Below are 18,918 nucleotides of genomic sequence, written 5' to 3'. Positions count from 1 at the left end.
CTGGAAAAAAAATGAAAAATAATGATTTTTTCGGATGTTTAGACTTTTAGAGTAAGGTGATGTGTTTGGGTATTTTGGCAAGATATATTCGAAGATGTCTTTGGTTTGTCGTGAATGCAAATATAGTGAGTATTACGCTGTTGCCAGCTTTAAGATTTTTATGATTTTTGATTCTGATTTCTTGCATAAAAAAATTTGTTTTTACTATAAATGACCGCCGTTTTGACAATTTTTGGAATTTTCAAGAAGGCTTTGTAACAAGGTAAATAATCCATGTTTACATACTAAAACAAAATTTCAGCCAGCCAGTTACCACCAGTTATGTACTGATTTAGAGAGAGCATTCACGTTCTCAGCTGCCAACAGTATTTATTACACCTTAATGAATAGCCAAAAACCCAAACACTTCGCTTAACTCTAAACATACGAGAAAAATCACGAAAATTCGTTATTTTTCGACCTTCCAGAGTAGGGTCCCCTCTTTAACATCTATTCGAACATTACGGCCAATTTCTTGTTAAGATTTTTTTGTATAGAGTAATTTTCATCTTATATGGCATTGTCCGAACGTTTCTTTTTGTCGCACTTATTTGTTTTTGCAGTGTCACTCATTGAAAAGTTACCTAGTATTATAGTGTTCGTATTCGTTCTCCCTGACGTTCTATTCTCTTATATTCTTTATCGACCTTATCATCGCCTTAAATATGTTACCAAAGCAAATAACATGCTACGGGTGGATGAAGTTTCCGAAAGTTTGGATAAGCCCATGCTTGAAGTCCTTTGACATTTAATGACCTAATTCTACTAAGATTCGAATTCATGACCATTCCTCGTCAATCTTGCGGCCACGAAACTTCTTGCTAAATCTTCCTTATTTTATTGACTATAATGCAAGTTAAGCTATTTTATTTTTCATTTCGAGCAGTATACATGGGGTTGACGATAGAAAAATGTCCTAACTGGGAAATATATAAGAATAAGAAATTTTCAAAAAACCATAGACCAGCAGGTGCGGCTCAAACCCACAACTCCTATTCTCCGGTCAGATGCGTTTTTATTACATCACCGCACTCTAACTAGCTATTTTGTATCGCTTGCACACTTTTCGCACGTTATGATTTTACTCAGCAGAGATTATTGTTTGATAACTGGATTATTGTTAAAGTTTCCGATTTTGAAGGAAAATCACAGTTACGTAACTGTTTCAACTACACCCCCCTCCCCATATGTAACAATAAGTAACGCAAACTCAACAACTCTTCCCCCTTCCCTCCATGCGTTACGTAATTTGTGTGTGACGCCTAAGCATTTTTCAAAATATGTTCTGGTATTTACAAAAAATTGCATAGGCAATTCCAACAAAACACCTATGATGGCAAACCCCATAAATGCATCCATATTCAAGTTATTACGAACTTTGCTTAAGAAAGTCTTAAATTAAACTCTAAATTTTATATTAAAAAAATTGCCATTTCGTATGAAAAATTGCCATTTAATTTTAAATTATTTTTTCGTTGAAACTTGACATTATTTCGAAACTTTCAGTGGATGGTTCAGGCTGGAGAATTGTAGGACAATTTTGTTCCTTAAAAAATAAATTTTGAATATTTTTTAAATTTAAACTTTTAAAATAATAATCGAATTATAAATACGTAATACATATATTTCAAAATAAGATTGGGAAAATTTCAGCTTGCCATAAAAATTTTCGCCAGCAAAAAGCATAGATTTATTGAAATGTATAATCAATATCATACAATTAATTTTTTGACAGCAAACAGACTACAACGAATTTGCCCCGAAGAAGGTTAAGACTGTCCCATCGGCCGTAAAAGTGATGGCCATCGTTTTGTGGAATTCACACGGTGTGATCTTCATCGAGTACTTTTAGAAGGGCAGAACGTTTACAAGGCACTACTATGTCGAATTGTTCGGACGATTCGCTGCCAGTGAAGATAAAAGTTCTTTTTCACCAAGACAGCGCACCGGCTCACTTCTTCACTGTCGCCGAGGCCTATTTAGTCGAATTTGGTTGAAAATTGCTGCCCCAACCGTATTTACCAGATTTAGCTCCATGCGACTTCTTTTTGTTTCAAAACTTGACAAAGTTATTCGCCAGGTAGAAATTTGAGTCGAATGAGGCCGTCATCACCAGAAAACGTATCTTTAGATGGGTTAACGAACTTGGAACATCGTTGGACCAAATATTTCGAGCTTAAAGAAGCCTATGTAGAGAAATAAATTGCCACTCTTCCAAAATTTTGCTTTTATTTAGGAGGCTGAATACTCATTGAATCACCCTCGTAGAAGTGGTACGACTATTTATTGGTGCGATGAATAATATGAAATTCAGAATTTTCACTCTTACCAATATTCGCTCTGCGAAGCTCCTTTACACCAAAGGTCGTACACAACTTCACTGCATGGTGCTGGCGATGTGATTTTGGCCTCCAAGCCGTGATGGCACAGCCAGTTTACTTTAAAGTGCCGGAGGTAGTAAACAAAATATGCTACGAAGGTCTTACGGTTTTTAAACGTGACATGCTCTACTATAGTGACAAAAGACATAGTTCTACTTCAAAAAACTTTCTCGCCGTTAAAACTTCCAAAAAGAGTATTGTAATCAAAAACGTTACCAATCTATTCCACATTGAAAAACCTCGCTTTATGTTCCAAAATATTGATCATAGCCCAGCGGCAAAGACTGGAGGTAATAGTACAAAACAAATCCAAAAAACTCGAAAAACTCCCTCTTTTACGTTGCAATTCCTCCACTTCCTTATGTCGTGGAGATACAATTAAACCTAATTCAAGATTTTTTGATTGATTAAATGTGTAAAGTGTAAAATCATACTAAGCATATTCGAATTTGCATTAGAAAATGGTCATCAGTGATCTTAACCAGATATTTGTCGTACTGACAATTCAAGTATGATAAATTTGATTGCGATGATAAACTTCTGAAAATACTACCTAGATACAATTGAACTTTTCAAAAAATTCCGTTGGCTTTGAGTTGCGAAAATTTTTATTTTATTTTTTTTGATACCCTCCACTGACCCCCACTCCAAAGACTTACACAGGAGCCCCCTGGTAGTGGACACTGACTAATAGCAAAAAAACAAACAATACGCGGAGAATTTTACTATAAGCAAACAACTAGGAGATATCCCAGTGGAACAAAGTTCCTTTGAAGGGAATCACATACTATAACACAAAAATTTAAGATGTAGTGATAAACGTTACGGCTACAATGATGAGGACAAACTAAACAAGTTAACAATTAAAGATGCAGTAAAAAACCAGCAGGAGCCAGAAAAACCTACATTTACAAAAAGGTTGGCGCAACTAAAGTATATATATATATTCATTTATATTTCTTATTAAATGTTGCTTCAGTTTGATTTAAAACAGGATGGTTTTAGTTTTTAGTTTTAGTTCGTAAGGCAGCAAATTGTACTTTAACGGGCCATAACACATGATGCGTGTTGAACCCAAGTTCGTGCTAGCTCTACTTCTCAAGAGTTCAGATGCATTTCTGGTGTTTTGGCGGTTAATCCTAGCTGTGAAAGTTATGTTGTGATGAAAATTTTGTTGTGTAATGTATTGTGGACAAAAATAATTGTTTGAGAATCACGGAATCCTATATAGGAATTATTCCATGGTTTAAATTTGTGTAAAGTAATTCAGTTACACAGTTACAGTTACTTTTACACACCTGTTCTGAAGTGTTTGATTTTTTTTAGGTTTTGATTTAGCAGCACGACCCCAAACAATAATTAGGTATTGGAGAATAGAATAAATGCACGCATAATAAAACTTTAATAATGCTTTAATAGGCACAAACCGCCGTACCCTTTTCATAAGGCCACATAGAGTGGAAATTTTACATTGCACTTTTCCAAGATGAATTTCCCATAATAAATAAATCGGATTCCATGTGAGTAACAACCGTTTTAACACTAGAACTGGGATAAAACAATGCTGTATCATCTGCAAAAAGTTTTAATGTTCCATGAAGCTTTAGGTTACCGAGGTCATTGATAAAAACTAAGAATAATAAAGGACCGATATTGCTTCCTTGAGGTACTCCAATATCAATCGGGCGTAAACTACTACGCACACCTTCAGTTATTACAAATTGTTGTCGATTAGATAAGTAACTTTTGATTAAGTCGTTGGCAACTCCTCTTACCTCATAGCGATCAAGCTTCCTAAGCAGTATGCGAAGACCATTTCCAGGAAACCGTTAGTCGCGCCGATGACCGTAGATATGTCGTCCGCCTACCGGTTCGTACGGAACTATTGCCAATGCTCGGTGATTCTTACACGACCGCACTACGTCGGCTCCAATCCATGGAGAAAAAGTTCGCTGTCGATGACGATCTTCGTGACGCTTATCATGCGTTCATGAACGATTACGAAAGCCTAGGTCACATGGAGGAGGTGATTCCGTCCACGTCGCGTAGCCTACAATTTTTTCTACCCCACCATGCCATCCATCATCCAGAAAGCACAACAACCAGGACACGCGTGGTTTTCGATGGATCCTGCCGAAGTTTCAACGGGTTGTCGCTCAATGAAGTTTTGTATTCCGGTCCGACGATTCAACCAGCACTGTATTCGACCGTTATCAACTTCCGCATGCCTCGCTACACCGTCACAGCCGACGCCGAAAAGATGTTCCGGCAAACCTGGGTGCATCCAGACGACCGGCAATATCAGCAAATCCTGTGGAGGAAGGATCTATCTGGTTCAGATTTCCATTTTCTAACTAAAAACCGTTACATATGGACTCGCAAGTTCACCCTTCCGCGCTGCTCGTGTACTTCACCAACTGGCCAACGACGAAGGAGAGAACTTTCCACTTGCGGTCCCCGTAGTACAAAAGGGAATGTACGTTGACGACGTACTCACCGGCCACGACGACCGAGAAACGCTTGCGGAAACTTGTCATCAATTAAAAGAAATGCTCCAACAAGCCGGTTTGACGCTCAGGAAGTGGGCGACCAACGACACCGCCGTGCTCTCAGAGATTCCTCATCAACTGTGGGAAACTTCGTCGGAGCTGGAAATCGATCGATCGCATTCCGTGAAGACCTTAGGACTCATTTGGTTTCCTCAGTTGGACACCTTTAGGTTTAAGGTACCGGATCTGCCACCGCTAATCGGTGTAACAAAGCGGGTTGTAGTATCCGAGATGTCCCAACTGTTCGATCCACTGGGCCTTTTGGGACCTGTAGTTGTAAAGGCCAAGATGTTTGTCCAAACATTGTGGGCAAAAAATTTGAAGTGGGATGAAGAACTGTCCGAACAGTACACCGCCTGGTGGATTGATTATCGCTCGGAGCTCAACCAACTACAAAATCTTTCCGTGCCACGCAGAGTTGTGCACAATCGGCAGTACAGTTTACACTGCTTTTGTGATGCTTCAAAGACAGCATACGGTTGCTGCATTTATACTGTTTCTCGTGACGAGTTCGGACAGCTTCACAGTCATCTACTAACTGCCAAGTCCCGAGTCGCTCCCCTACGTGGACAATCCATTCCTCGACTTGAACTTTGCGCTGCACTGCTCGGTAGCCAGCTTGCCGACAAAATCCAGCGCACTACTAATTTCAACGAACCGCCAACATTCTGGACGGACTCGACGATCGTGCTGCACTGGATCAAGTCGCAGTCTAATGTTTGGAAGGTGTTTGTCTCGAATCGCATCGCAGAGATTCAGCGTCTTACAAAGGGCCGTACATGGAGGCACGTGCCAACGGAGCAGAATCCTGCGGACCTTATCTCCAGGGGAATGATGACAAGCCAGATCTTGAATGATGAATTGTGGTGGCATGGACCGTGTTTCCTGAAGGACCCCGTCGATAGCTGGCCAGAGTGCACAGTTTCGACGCCAAACGCTCAGGACTTGCAGCAAGAAGCCTGTCCAGTCATCGCATTCCTCAGCAACACCGTTGAGTTATCATTATTCGACCGCTTCTCGGACCTCTCCAAGCTAGTCCGCTTCGTGGTTCTAATGTATCGTCGTATCAACAATGCCAGACTCCCTCGAGGCAAACGTATGAGCGGTTCACTGACTCCAGAAGAATGTGAACATGCGCTCAAGATCCTCGCCCGTCAAGTCCAGTCTTTATCGTTTCCGGCCGAAGTGCGCTACTATCGGAATTCACAAGGCACGAACACCGGTGCATCCATTGTCGCGTCGAAATTACCACTCAAGGACATGAAGCTGTTTATGGACCAGTTTGGGTTGCTCAGGTTGCGTGGAAGACTAGCCAACATGAGAGTACCCTTCGACAATCGCTTTCCGATACTGCTTCCAGCCGAGCATCGTCTTACCTGGCTCATTGCCCGGTCCTGTCACATTCGAACACTGCATGGCGGGCCTACTCTAACACTTGCTACGATTCGCCAGCGATTTTGGCCGCTCCGGGGTAAACAGATCGCCCGCAAGATAGTACGTGAATGCGTTACTTGTTTCCGGTGTCAACCACAGCTGGCTCAACAAATCATGGCACCATATCCATCTGTCCGCTTATCACCAGCTAGACCCTTCATACACTCTGGTTTGGACTATTGTGGGCCGTTTCTCGTTCGTCCGTTAAGTGGACGGGGCGCGTCGGTAAGGGTTTACGTCGCGTTATTCGTATGTCTCGTAGTGAAGGCCGTCCATATCGAAGTCGTTGCAGATTTGTCATCCGTCGCCTGTATTAACGCCGTCAAACGATTCGTTGCCCGTCGCGGTCGCGTGCTCGAACTACATTGCGACAATGCGACTGCCTTCGTCGGGGCAGACCGAGAACTTCGGGAGACACGCACGAAGTTCCTCCGCAAATTTCGTTCCAAGGACTGGGACAACTACTGCGTAGGAAGTGGAATAAAATTCTGTTTTATTCCGGCCCGCTCGCCGCATTTCGGCGGCATCTGGGAAGCCGGAATCAAGTCGTTCAAGCACCACTTCCGTCGTATCATGGGCAACCGCTCCTTCACCGTGGACCAGCTCCAAACCGTCGTAGCCCAAATTGAGTCGGTGTTAAACTCCCGTCCCCTTTCTCCGCTTTCAGATTCTCCCAACGACTGCGCTGCGTTAACTCCGGGCCACTTCCTCGTTGGCGAGCCTCTCATTGCTCTACCGGAACCGGACCTGGTAAACGTCACCACAAAACACTTGTCCCGCTACCAAGAGATGCAGCGGTCGGTTCAGGACCTCTGGCGCCGTTGGCAACTAGACTACATCAGCCAGCTCCAACAACGGACAAAATGGAAACGAACACACTCCAATGTTCGCACTGGTCAATTAGTACTGGTGAAACAGTCGACACCGCCTCTCCAGTGGCCATTGGGGCGAATTTTCGAAACCATAACTGGCAAGGATGGACGAGTCAGGGTGGTCGTGGTCAAGACTGCTCAGGGCCAGTACAAGCGTGGGATCACGGAGATCGCCATATTACCAATAAACCACGATTAAGACTCACAGGACGACAAGTCAGGACTTCGTACGAGTCTGACTCTGGCTCCTACCGATGAAGAACGCGTGGAAGATGCTTGAAACGGACTGTTTCAACGGCGGCCGGCATGTTCAGGATCAATTCAACCCTTAATAAAATATGTTTCAACACAATCAACCTAAATCACATTACTTTGAACCCGACGGCACTCAGGCCCGACGGTACACCCATGCACTCACTCTGATCACAGAAGATAAATCAGTCTAATAAAGAAATTATAATCGAACACATCGTTTTGATAATTGCTCTCCCGCTGGTCATACCGAAACCCTTTGTCGTTCGGTACGCGTACGTAATCGAGCGGAATTTTGTGCATTGCAAATTTTCTCTCGGTAGTGCAGCGTAACGAAAGAATCGCAAATCTTCGTAAACTAAACCACGCGAGTTAACACTATCCCGGATAACGAAATCCTAAACATTCTGGGATTTTGTTATCCGGGATAGTGTTAACTCGCGTGGTTTATTTCACGAAAATTTGCGATTCTTTCGTTACGCTGCAATTTGCAATGCACAAAATTCCGCTCGATTACGTACGCGTACCGAACGACAAAGGGTTTCGGTATGACCAGCGGGAGAGCAATTATCAAAACGATGTGTTCGATTATAATTTCTTTATTAGACTGATTTATCTTCTGTGATCAGAGTGAGTGAATAAGCCACCCACGATTTTCCTTTGATTGACTTGAAATGATTACGACGATCTTTTATTATGGTGTATCTTCACAATTTGAAGTTTTTAAGAAATCTAATGAATATAACAATGTTAAGCTATTTCCCGAGAGCAATGAACAGTAATTCAAAATTTCAAAAGCAGTCTGCTCTTAAATTCTTTTTCAGAAATTTTTTTGGTATCGAAGGAATATCTTTGTCTTGAAATTATGGTGGAAAATGGGATTTCGGCTGATTGAGATTTAGTTCTCTTCTTTTGTCTAATTTGCCCGTGATATCAAAATAATACCCCCAATTTTTCTTTTTATTATCTAAACTTGTCTTAATGAGTCCGACAACTAACATTTGAGTTGACATATTTTTATGAAATTTTATCACTTCCTGCTGAAGTTGCCTCTTGAGGTTTGTTTAGATCAGTTAGAAAAAAATTAAATTCAGAATGATATGATCAAACTGGTTGCAACGGGTTTGTCGTACTGAATTGTTTTAATACAAATACAAATTCTTATGCAATGTGTACATATAATGTTAGCTTCCGTGTTCTGTATGACCTTTGCCAGTATGATAGAAAAAAACTCCTCATAGATCATTGATCTCGCAGTCTCGTATAACCAATCGTTTATTTTTGATATTGTGATCGAAAGAGTCTTCAAGATCAAAAGTAGCTTTGTTCTGTATCATGATAGACCTAATAATTGTTTTATAAATGATGCACTCTACGGTGTACAATAATGGAACACCTCCACTAAACCAAACTTAAAATTTCTATTACCATTACCTAGGTAAACCCTCCACTTTCTAAATTGCCCAAACATAATTCCGAAAGTCAACGACAGCCTGACTTCAATTGTGGGCCACACCAAGCAGAGACACTTTCGAATGTGTACCGAGGAAAAATGAAAAAAAAAGAATAATAATACTCCAACTTACCGATTTGATTAACCTGCTGGGAAAATTAGCTACTGCGCTCCAGCGCTCGGGGTTAATCTGGAGCACGTGGTGGGAAGCCTCACTCGAACTGTGGGGTCTTCGCTATCAGCTGGTGGACTTTTGTGGCGTACTGCACCGCTTAACCGGCTGCTATTACCGTCCCGGTCTACTTAAAGCGGTGTGAGGTGAAAAGGGGGCCAAATTGTGTGTCTTTCGGCACAAGACACAGTGTCCACGTGCTTGCGAGTGTGTAAATCGGACACAACCGGGAATGTATTCGGAGGCGTCGGTGTCGGCCTCACGGTTGCCGAGCAGCACAAGCCTACTAAACACACCCGAAACACTAAAACTTCCACTGATATCCTATGGCGAATCACCTATCACTTGAATTTGGGAAAAATCGGTTCACTTTTTCTGCCAATCGGAAGGTGATTTCTCCTTACGTTCACTCACGATGCTGAAAATTTGTTTTCTTTCGTCGTACACGAGAGATTCTCTTTCACGTTTCTCTTGTTTACCTAATTTATTTGTGATCGTGGATCTGCGAGTGCGTGGTTTTGGGTTGCAGATAGTTACTTTTTCTCTCTCTCGGCTGGAATTATATTCGAATGATTTTCACCAAACTTCTATGTTTCCCTCATTTTTCTCCGTGTGGCCGTTTGTTGTTTCACTTTTGAGCATTATTATGGTGATTAAGTTTTCTTGCGTTAGTTATTACCGTGCGTTTCAACCCACTGTTGCAAGCAACAAACACTCACAATCGAATTACAGTATTCACCAAACAGTTTTCTTTTTTTTTTCACGATAACCATCAGTATAGTTCTAACCAATTGGTTTGTTCCTGTATTCTGAAAAACCAATCAATACAACACCCGTGTATCACGAAAATTTAGTAAACATGCTCCAATCGAAATTTCAAAACCGAAGCGGTCCTTACGACAAGCTGTGTAAAAACCTAACTGTTTATCAAAATCGATTAAAAGCCCCCGGGGGCCTCCGAAATTCCACCGCTCAGTAAACGGCAAAGTAAAAGGCAACCACAGCGCACAGGTGAGGAGAAAAATGAAGCAAAAACTCATAAGCGAACTTTCTTCTCGGCACTAGCAGATAATCTAATTGAGCCTCTCTTTGTGTCTCCCTCTCCCGCAGGTGCACAAGTGCCAGAAACCACTATTTCACATGACGGCCACGATGGCCACGGTGTTCGCTGATCGTCGGCCGGCAAAACGATCGCGTAAGACGTAGAAAGGAAGGCCGAATTGGGCTCACCAGCAGCGGTGATGAACAGGGCTTGGCCAAACAGTCAGCTTTTGAGACTCCGCGCGAAATAAATAATAAAGAAAAAAATATATTATAAAGCACACCAGTATCAGAAACACAGGTAAACGAAAACAAAAGCATTCAGAGCGTAACCAAGCGCTGCACACGGGCTGCTCGTTGTCCGTTGCAACCAGCGCTGAAGAGAGGAAAAACAATAGAGGCGCACTCGCGAATCTAACTCGCCGCGATCGGATCGAAACGGTAAAATCACTGCCACTGACGGTGTACTAACTTGCAATTCCTTGTAGCCTCCGTTGGGCGATAACCGAGACTAGAGGAGACCGAGCCCGTGCGTGCGAACAGAGCAAAAGCCAAAACACGATTGATGATCTTCCCGCTGCTCGGATCACTGCCAGGCGATGCGTGGTACAGCGGCGGCGGCGGCGTTGGGGCTTGAAACTGTGGACGGTGAAAATTCTCCAGGCTATTTTCTCTGATGGATGGACGGCCGAAGAAATGGCAACTAGCGATCTGATGTGATCGATGAGATTTAGATACGTGTGTAATTCTCTCTCTCCCTTTCCGTTCAGATTCTTTCTTCGTAGCACAAATTTGTTATTCTTGCTGCAGAATTTTGTAATTAAAATTTTTTACAGCTCTCTACTTATTGTTACCATAGAATTTAAGTGCTGTTGAGAACGTTTTGTTCCCTACTGCAATATTGCCTTCGAAACATTATTTGTTCAATTAATTTAGAATTAATCGAAGGTAACACGTACTGGTCAAGACAGGTTTTGCCCTGGAGACAAACTGGAAAAATTGAAAGATTCTAGTCTTTTAACCATTTCTGTGAATCTTGGCGCTGGGAACAAAGATAACTTTTTCAGAGACTAAAATAAGTTTTCCTGTGAGCCAACGTAAAAGCGACGAACCCGGTGGGCAATTACCGCAAGTCTTTGCCAGTTTGAGCTTCAAGGCAATTTTTTCGCTTTTGTCGACCAGGTTAATTTACGTCTTTGAGAACAAGGTAAAAGCTAACGTTTAAAAGATATACAAAACAGCGATACGATGTGCCGACGTAAAAATCGGACTCCCAAAGCTCGGTTTAGTTCCGGTTCATTCTGACTCCATTCCGATCCGTTTTAAAATCCAGTTTAGTATCTGGGAGCAAAAGATGTCCATCCTCAAAGAGCGCTAGTTTTACGAATAAATTTATTAAAAGTCTTAAGGGGTAATATCTACCAAAAAAAAATTTTATTCATATATTTCATATATTTTTATTGGCTTAAATCATGCTAAAACTATTTTAGAATCAAAATCTACATCACCCAAGTACTGATCTGAACTCAAAAATCGTTGAAATCAATTTCTACCGAACAACTTTTATGCTTCAAAATAACATTTTTCGTTTATTTTGGCGATGCTCGTTTTTCTTTTTATTTCGATGTTTTGTAAACTAGCAAAAGTTACCTCTGATCGTTATCGTGTTTCAAATTTGAAATATAGAGGTCGCTGCATTAAGTTTCGACCGTTATAGCGTCTCTACAGAACGTGTTTACTCACAATTTTCCTGTTTTTAGTCGAACAGCCGTTCTCGTTGTTTGCGTTCTTTGTTTGAGTTTTTCTATACTTTTTAACTGTGAATTATATTCAAAAGTACTTAAATATGAGTGACAAAATTGAGTTTTGCGTGGGATCGGCCGCCAACTGCGTCAATGTCGCTGAGCATCGCATGTCTGATACCACGAAAGAGGCTAGGCGCAGCCTTACATCAGATAACAAAAAGGAAGAAAAGGAAAACGAGGCTCAGGAAGGACAACTTTACGACGCAGGGATAGCTGATTGAAGGTAAAAAAATAATTAGGGGCTTTATTATTGCGATTCTTAAGATTTATAGCATTTTGAAACTTTAAACGCATTTTTCTCAAAACCATGTTTTCAAAAACGGCGAGCAGTAGAACTGAAAAAGTTTACATCCGATTGACTTGAAATTTTAACTGTAGCTTCTTCATTAAATTATCTAGTGAAGTACACACGATTTTGGCGATTGATGAACACCAACAAAAGTTATACACAATTGAAGTCAATTTTTTTGGTCGAAAACAGATTTTTATCCCAAACCGTCGCCTAATTGCGAAGAAAAATTCTAAAAATATAATCATGAGTTCTTCACTAGCGACACTTACGTAGACAATGAAAAAAAAAAAAAAAAGTTTTGGTTATAGGTGGCGTTGGGCACGACTTCTACTGCTCGCCGCGGAACAACTTTCAAAAAAGCGGTTCACGACAATCGCTGCACAGCCGCCATTTTGTAAAGAAAAAAAAAACCATAATTTTTTTTCTGTTCTCCAAGAGTTGCTAACCCTTAAATGCGCAATGTTGTTTTAAAACAGCACTACTAAAAACGTTTTAAAATATATGTATTTAAGTATTTTTTAGAAATATAATTCATTAGAACAGCTCTCTAGACTCTAACGAAAAAAACTTAACAGCTTCAAGTGCGGTATTTCAATGTTTTGTTTTTATTTTTGCTGTCAAAAATCTCGGAAACGAAAAAAAACATGGCGAGATTCCCGACTTGTGCTGACTGTCTTTGTAAATAAATTTTAAAATAAAGTTAGTGGTTAGTGAAAATGTCTGAACTATCAGTAATTATACTAACAAAAGGTCAATTTTACAGTTACTGTTAACAAAAGTAATTGTTTCGACTTTATTCTGCGATGAAGTCACAGTGTTGTTTAAAAACAACATGGTAATATTTGCACTTAAAAAAGTAAATCTTTCAATTTTTTTATTCATATTGGTTAGTTTTTGAGCAGTAAACCTGTGAAACAAAGATTTATGTTTTTAGATGATTTTTTAATGTCGTGAGCATTAAAGGGTTAATTCAATGATATATTTTTTATGTACCTTACATCTCAAATGCCCTATACAAAAAATCATGAAAAAGCCTTGTTTTTTTTGAGCATTTGGTAGAAATTACCCCTTAAACGAACGAAGAGAAAAATGGAATGTATTAGTATCACAATGCTGTCATGTCTTACTATTCTCTACTTACTATTGTTCTCTCCAAGCGAGGTGTTGCATAGGTCTCAGAATTTAAAAGTAGTTTAGAATTCATCAATCAATGAACGATTTTAAAATTATGAATAATATAAAATGCGTGCCTCCCCAAGGCAAAACGTCAATATCTTAGCTAAGTTTAACACAAACAACAAATATTTTATGAATTAGCTGGTAAGGCACTGGATTCAAAATGTTGATCACCAATTAAAAATTTGGTGTTTATTTTTACGTCTTAAGTTTTTCGACAGAGAATCGTTGACTCGTTCTCAGACAGCTGAAAGGTTTCTGAATACTTGCTAGAATACTTCAGCATTTATCATCGAATCTTGTTGCTTTCAAATAGTGAATTCTATGTTACACTTGTCAGCACAGGCGTGGTCTCAAATCTCAAGCTGGAAAAATTTAAAGATTATAGTTTTTTAACCATTTCTGTGAATTTTGGTTCCCCTAGCAACCAACATTTTTTAGAGACTTCTCGTAAATATAACGTTGAAGCGACGAACCCGGCGAGTGATTACTATGCGACACTTCGATGTAATTTGACGCGTTTTGACAATGACTAAAGGCACGAAATTTCACAGGAATGGTCAAAATGCTATAATATTTCAAGAGAAACTATTTTGAGCTTTATGGCTATTTTTTTTCGCTTTTGTCGATTAGTGTTATCTATCGAACATTTTTATGACCTTATGTTTGCTGCAAGAGTATTACAAATATTTTTAAGAAAAGACGTTTTTCCTAAAGAATTCAAATTCTCTTAATTAAAATTCAAAATGCACTGAAGTCGCTTTTTACGCGGCCGTTTGTGCGCGAATTTCGGAATTACGCAGTTTTATTACGCGGATTGCAGCATTTATGCGGTTGTTTAGGCGAATCTCGAAACTAAAGTATACATTGTCATGTTCAATGTGTAAAAAAAGAGATTTTTTAAAAAGGTACTTTTTGAGATATTTAATATTTCGTGAAAATTTAGAAAATTGGCCACAGAAAAAAAATTCACAGTGTATATATTTTTTCTAGAGCCGAAATTTCATTACTTACAACTTTACTGAAGACACCATTTCAATCAAACAAGCCGTTTTTCTGATATAGCATTTTTTATTTAACATTTTGAATAGCCCTTTTAAAGCTGCAGTCGCGAGTCTATATGAAGAACTGATATCATAAAATGTCCTTTTTATCAAAAAGGAACAACTGTGAAAAGTTTCAGTGAAATCGGAAATGACATGCCAAATAATATATTTTTTTTACCTATTTTCCATGGAATGCCTCATGTCAAATAAATGTTGTGTGAACAAAAATAAACATTAAAATACAATTATTTTCAAAAATGTTGAAATTGTAATTGTCTCCTACACTAAAAAGTTAACCGCGAAGTCTATGTGTAGTAAACAGAAGGTCAAACTCCGATTGCGGAATGTAGCACCAAGATTTAGCTTTGCACTGCAAAAATACACACACACACTTTTCGGAAACTACCCTATCACATACATAGGCATAGGGGAACTGCTCCATTATTCAGCTCATTAAGCCGATATTCACGAAGAATGCACGGATTAAACACAAAATTTTCACTATGCTTACGTACTCTTATGGAATCGTTTAGCATTGTATATTTAGTAAAATTAGCTATATTTATCCTGAATTTTCTAAAACAAACCATTTTTCACAACGCTTCCATATCCATCTCAAAACTTGACTCACTGCTCAATTATTCATCTCACAATGCCCCTATATTCATCTCACTGTTAATCATGAATGAATCACATTATCATGAATGAACGTAGCCGCAGCCCGTCGTAGTAGGTTACCTAGATATCCTCTGCAGTTGTTTACGTGGAAAATTGGTACCCTAGGTAACCTCTACAGTGCTGTAGATTTATGTCAATTATGTCGGAACAATTCAACATTTTCAGTATGATTTTTTCGTATCAACAGGAACTGATTTGGCAACTTTTGATTTTCTTCAACGCAGTGAAAACAGATGAAAATACAATTCATCTCATATATTTCTGCTAATTCAAGCTTGTTTTTCAGGTGAACATTTCAAAGATTAAAGTATTCCTAGTGTAGTGAGTGATTTTGTTTAGTGATTAAAATAAAAAGTGGTCCGCTAGTGATGAAAAAAACTTTGGTTGGCTGCTGAACGAGTCCCGTTGTAGCCGTATAAAACGATCACGGATTTTGTTTTCTGAGGTAGGTGATTGAATTAAATGAGTTTTCGAGTGCAGATGCCCGACTATAATATCAAATTTAGTGCTTTTAAGTGAGTTTTTGAAGTTTATTCTTTATGAGGAATCTAAAGTGAGTTTAGAAGAATCCATTCCATGGATTAGCAGATTAGTTTAAGAAGAAAAGTTGCGTTTTTTTCCTGTTTTCAATTGTGGTTTACATGTTGAATGAGATGAATATACGGGCTGAGAAGAATAATGGAGCAGTTCCCCTACAACACTTGCGTTTTTTTACGTTGCTCCATAGTACTCCGCACCTCATCCTGTCCAACTGCTCGACAAATAATGAACAAAACTGAGTTTTCTTTTTCTCGGCTTTATCGAGCCCCAAAAAAACCTATAAGGAACTGTCAAAAAGTTATTTACAAAATCAATGCAGCATTTTTCAAGTAGGAATGGGACAAAAGCAGGGCTGCGCAGGTACACTGCCTTCAAAAACAACTCAAACAGTGCTTTAATTCAGAGGGTGATACCTATCGAGTAGTTCATTTTGTACCAACTTTTTTGGAAGATTTATTCCTGAGTGTTACGTATGTCTTATGTATGTAACTTTATGATGAATCCTAGGTTTCTATTTGCTTTAGCCTTAGGTTTCATAACAGGACTTATTTTAGGCCGATTCTTTGGTTTTCTTTGGTGCGAGGCGGAGAGCTTGATGAAGATAGTCTGCTGACCGCATTTAAGCTATTTTGCAGCGACACACGTGTCTCTGGTTTTAACTTCATTGAGACATTCCTGTGACGGGAATATCGTAAATTTCCTGGAACTACTAGGTTCTTACCATTTTACCATTTTAAAACCTAGAGAGAAAGAGTACGAACATAGCCTTACAAAATGGCTGACAACAAAAATTGACCGGCTACAATGTTTTCACCAACATAACAATCTTTAAAATCTTTAATTGAACTCTGATAAAACTGATGGTCAAATATAAAAAATGAATAGGTTTATTTGATAAAGTTACTGGCTTACCAAAATAAATGGTCAGCAAAAACAACGATTTTGGAACAAATGTTCCAGTAACTACAATTCACTTCCGCACGGCTCATGAAACTTAATCGTGTTCTGACAAGGAAGTACAAGTGATTTTCGAAAACAGCTTATACAAAATGGTGCAAAATACATAGTTTCATCAACATGTTAAAAATGACACGAAATTTCTGTACTCTAATGACTAGCAGATTCCACACACACACACACACACACACACACACACACACAAACACACACACATGCACACATAGACACACACGCACACATAGACACACACGCACACATAGACACACACGCACACCTAGACACACACGCACACATAGACACACGCACACATAGACACACACATAGACACACACACACACACATAGACACACACATACACGCACACCATTTTTCGAACATTTTAATGAGCTGTTGTAGTTCAATGCAGTCTTATACTGATTTCTTAAAGATCCCAAATTACTTCCCTGAGGCACTCCGGAACTCTTTGTGAAACTGTAGTAGAGAGTTTTATCTAAGTTTTATGTTCAATTTACGATTGACTAATTAGGTTTAAAACCATTCAACGAATAGAGGAAAGACACACAGTGTTCAATTTTAGCTAGCAATAATTTATGATGAACACAATTGAAGGCTGCTTTAAAATTTGTATAGATTGTGTCGATTTGATTCCCATCCATAGCTTGATGCAGAGCAAAGCAAATTCAATAAGGTTACTGTCATTTGACCTTCCTTTAAAGAAACCATGTTGGCAAATGAAATAAATAATCCGACTGCAGCGAATAGAACATCTTCAACTAGAATTTCTAGAAAATTATATCCAGTGCGTAGTGATGTAATATCTTGGGATATCAAGCTTGTCCGCTTTTTGTGAACATGGAACATGTATGATTGTTCCCACATCTCCGGAAATTTCGCCTGCGATAGTGACGCGTTTGAAAATAATGGACAGTGGACGTGTGATAATTTCAGTGCAGTGCTTCAAAACAAATTTCCTCGCGTGACTCCGTCCCTTTAGCACCAAAAAAACCATTGACGGGAGTCCGTTCGTCTTACGTCTGTCGTTCATAAAGTTCCAGAAACATTTGGGGTTGAGCTTTATGTCAGTTTCTTTTCTTTGAACATATCCGGTGTAGAGATATCGATTCAAAATCCGATAGTTGTTGCTAGCAATGTTAAATTTTCGCTTAAAGTTATGTACATGATAAAAATGTTGGCGAGTTATTAACAGAACGAGAATCATCTCACGTCATATGCAAATGAAATTAAACAAAATTGTCGGGTGTCAATAATGGCACTTATAAGCACCCTAAATTATTTTGATTGTGAAGCAGTTAAAATTTAAATGCTAACTTTTTGTCAACTTGTTCGTTATTCGTTTGTAAAGTGTCTGCGAACCAATCACTATTTACTTGCTATTACGTTAACAGATCCTAATAGTAAATAGCACCCCGTCTCTTGATAGTAAACTCACGAGTAGTGTAGTATTGAGATATGGAAAATTTAAAACGCCGGTTAGTCAAGTTGTTGTTTAACAAGGAAGAAAACGCTTCAAAGGATTCAGAATAAAATTTTGAAACGTCCTCATTGGTTTGGTACACTCGATTTACATATACTTACTGGTGTTGAAACATTAGAAGCTATGTCAAATGAAATTATTACCAATTTTTGACAAAAATCGTTGCAATCCTCAATTGCTACGATAAGCTCTCTTTATAGCCAAGGGGCCGTTCCCAAGCCATGGTAAAGAGGGGGACGGGGAGAGGGAGGTTTGTCAAAAGACCGCGAAAGACCACGCACGGTGGTGGGGGGGGGTTTTAGCTTTTGCATTTTAGAAATATAGAATATACTTAAAGTTTATTGATAATAATGTAAAAAATTTAAGCGAATTTTTGGAACTTGACAAATGAATAGACCACGTGGTTAAAGTCGCATGGGGGGAAGGGGGGTTGGCCTTAAGACCACGAAAGACCACGGAGGGGTACGGGGGGTATAAAAATGATCAAAATATGACCACGTGGTTTAGAAACGGCCCCCAATAAGTTAGAAATGTAAATAATGGTCAGATGAAAGTTTATTTCTCTTATTTGACAAGTAGGTTAAAATGCCTACGAATAATAAGTCCTAATTGCGAAACCAAACAATTCCTAATAAATAAAATTACAATTTTCCAACAGTGTTGAGAAGTCGCCATTTGGTATTGGACACACAAACTCATTATTTACTAATATTTATCATTAATACTTAAGCTA

General features: G+C 39.2%; 2 protein-coding genes across 3 annotated transcripts in view; one reads left to right on the top strand and one right to left on the bottom strand.

Annotated features, from left to right (window-relative positions):
* Nucleotides 1–10,759, bottom strand: part of LOC129719188 (putative uncharacterized protein DDB_G0279653) — a 257,470-nt gene extending 246,711 nt beyond the window's left edge. Inside the window, exons 1-2 of one of the 2 annotated variants that reach the window (XM_055670727.1) lie at nt 10,666–10,759; nt 9,114–9,705 (exon numbers count right to left, since the gene is read on the bottom strand). The gene's annotated coding sequence lies outside the window, so the exon portion shown is untranslated. Of the gene's footprint in view, nt 1–9,113; nt 9,706–10,477 lie in introns of both variants that reach the window. The other variant, XM_055670717.1, reaches the window with a different exon arrangement.
* LOC129716721 (uncharacterized) lies at nt 4,312–7,474 on the top strand. The gene is made up of 2 exons (XM_055666559.1): nt 4,312–4,733; nt 4,804–7,474. The coding sequence occupies exons 1-2, from the start codon at nt 4,312–4,314 to the stop codon at nt 7,472–7,474; spliced, it is 3,093 nt and encodes a 1,030-aa protein (XP_055522534.1).
* Nucleotides 10,760–18,918: the final 8,159 nt, after the last annotated feature.

Source organism: Wyeomyia smithii, chromosome 1 (genome assembly GCF_029784165.1).
Source record: "Wyeomyia smithii strain HCP4-BCI-WySm-NY-G18 chromosome 1, ASM2978416v1, whole genome shotgun sequence".
Taxonomy (NCBI): domain Eukaryota; kingdom Metazoa; phylum Arthropoda; class Insecta; order Diptera; family Culicidae; genus Wyeomyia; species Wyeomyia smithii.
The sequence above is the reverse complement of the archived record's forward strand: the minus strand, read 5'-3'. Positions and strand labels throughout refer to the sequence as shown.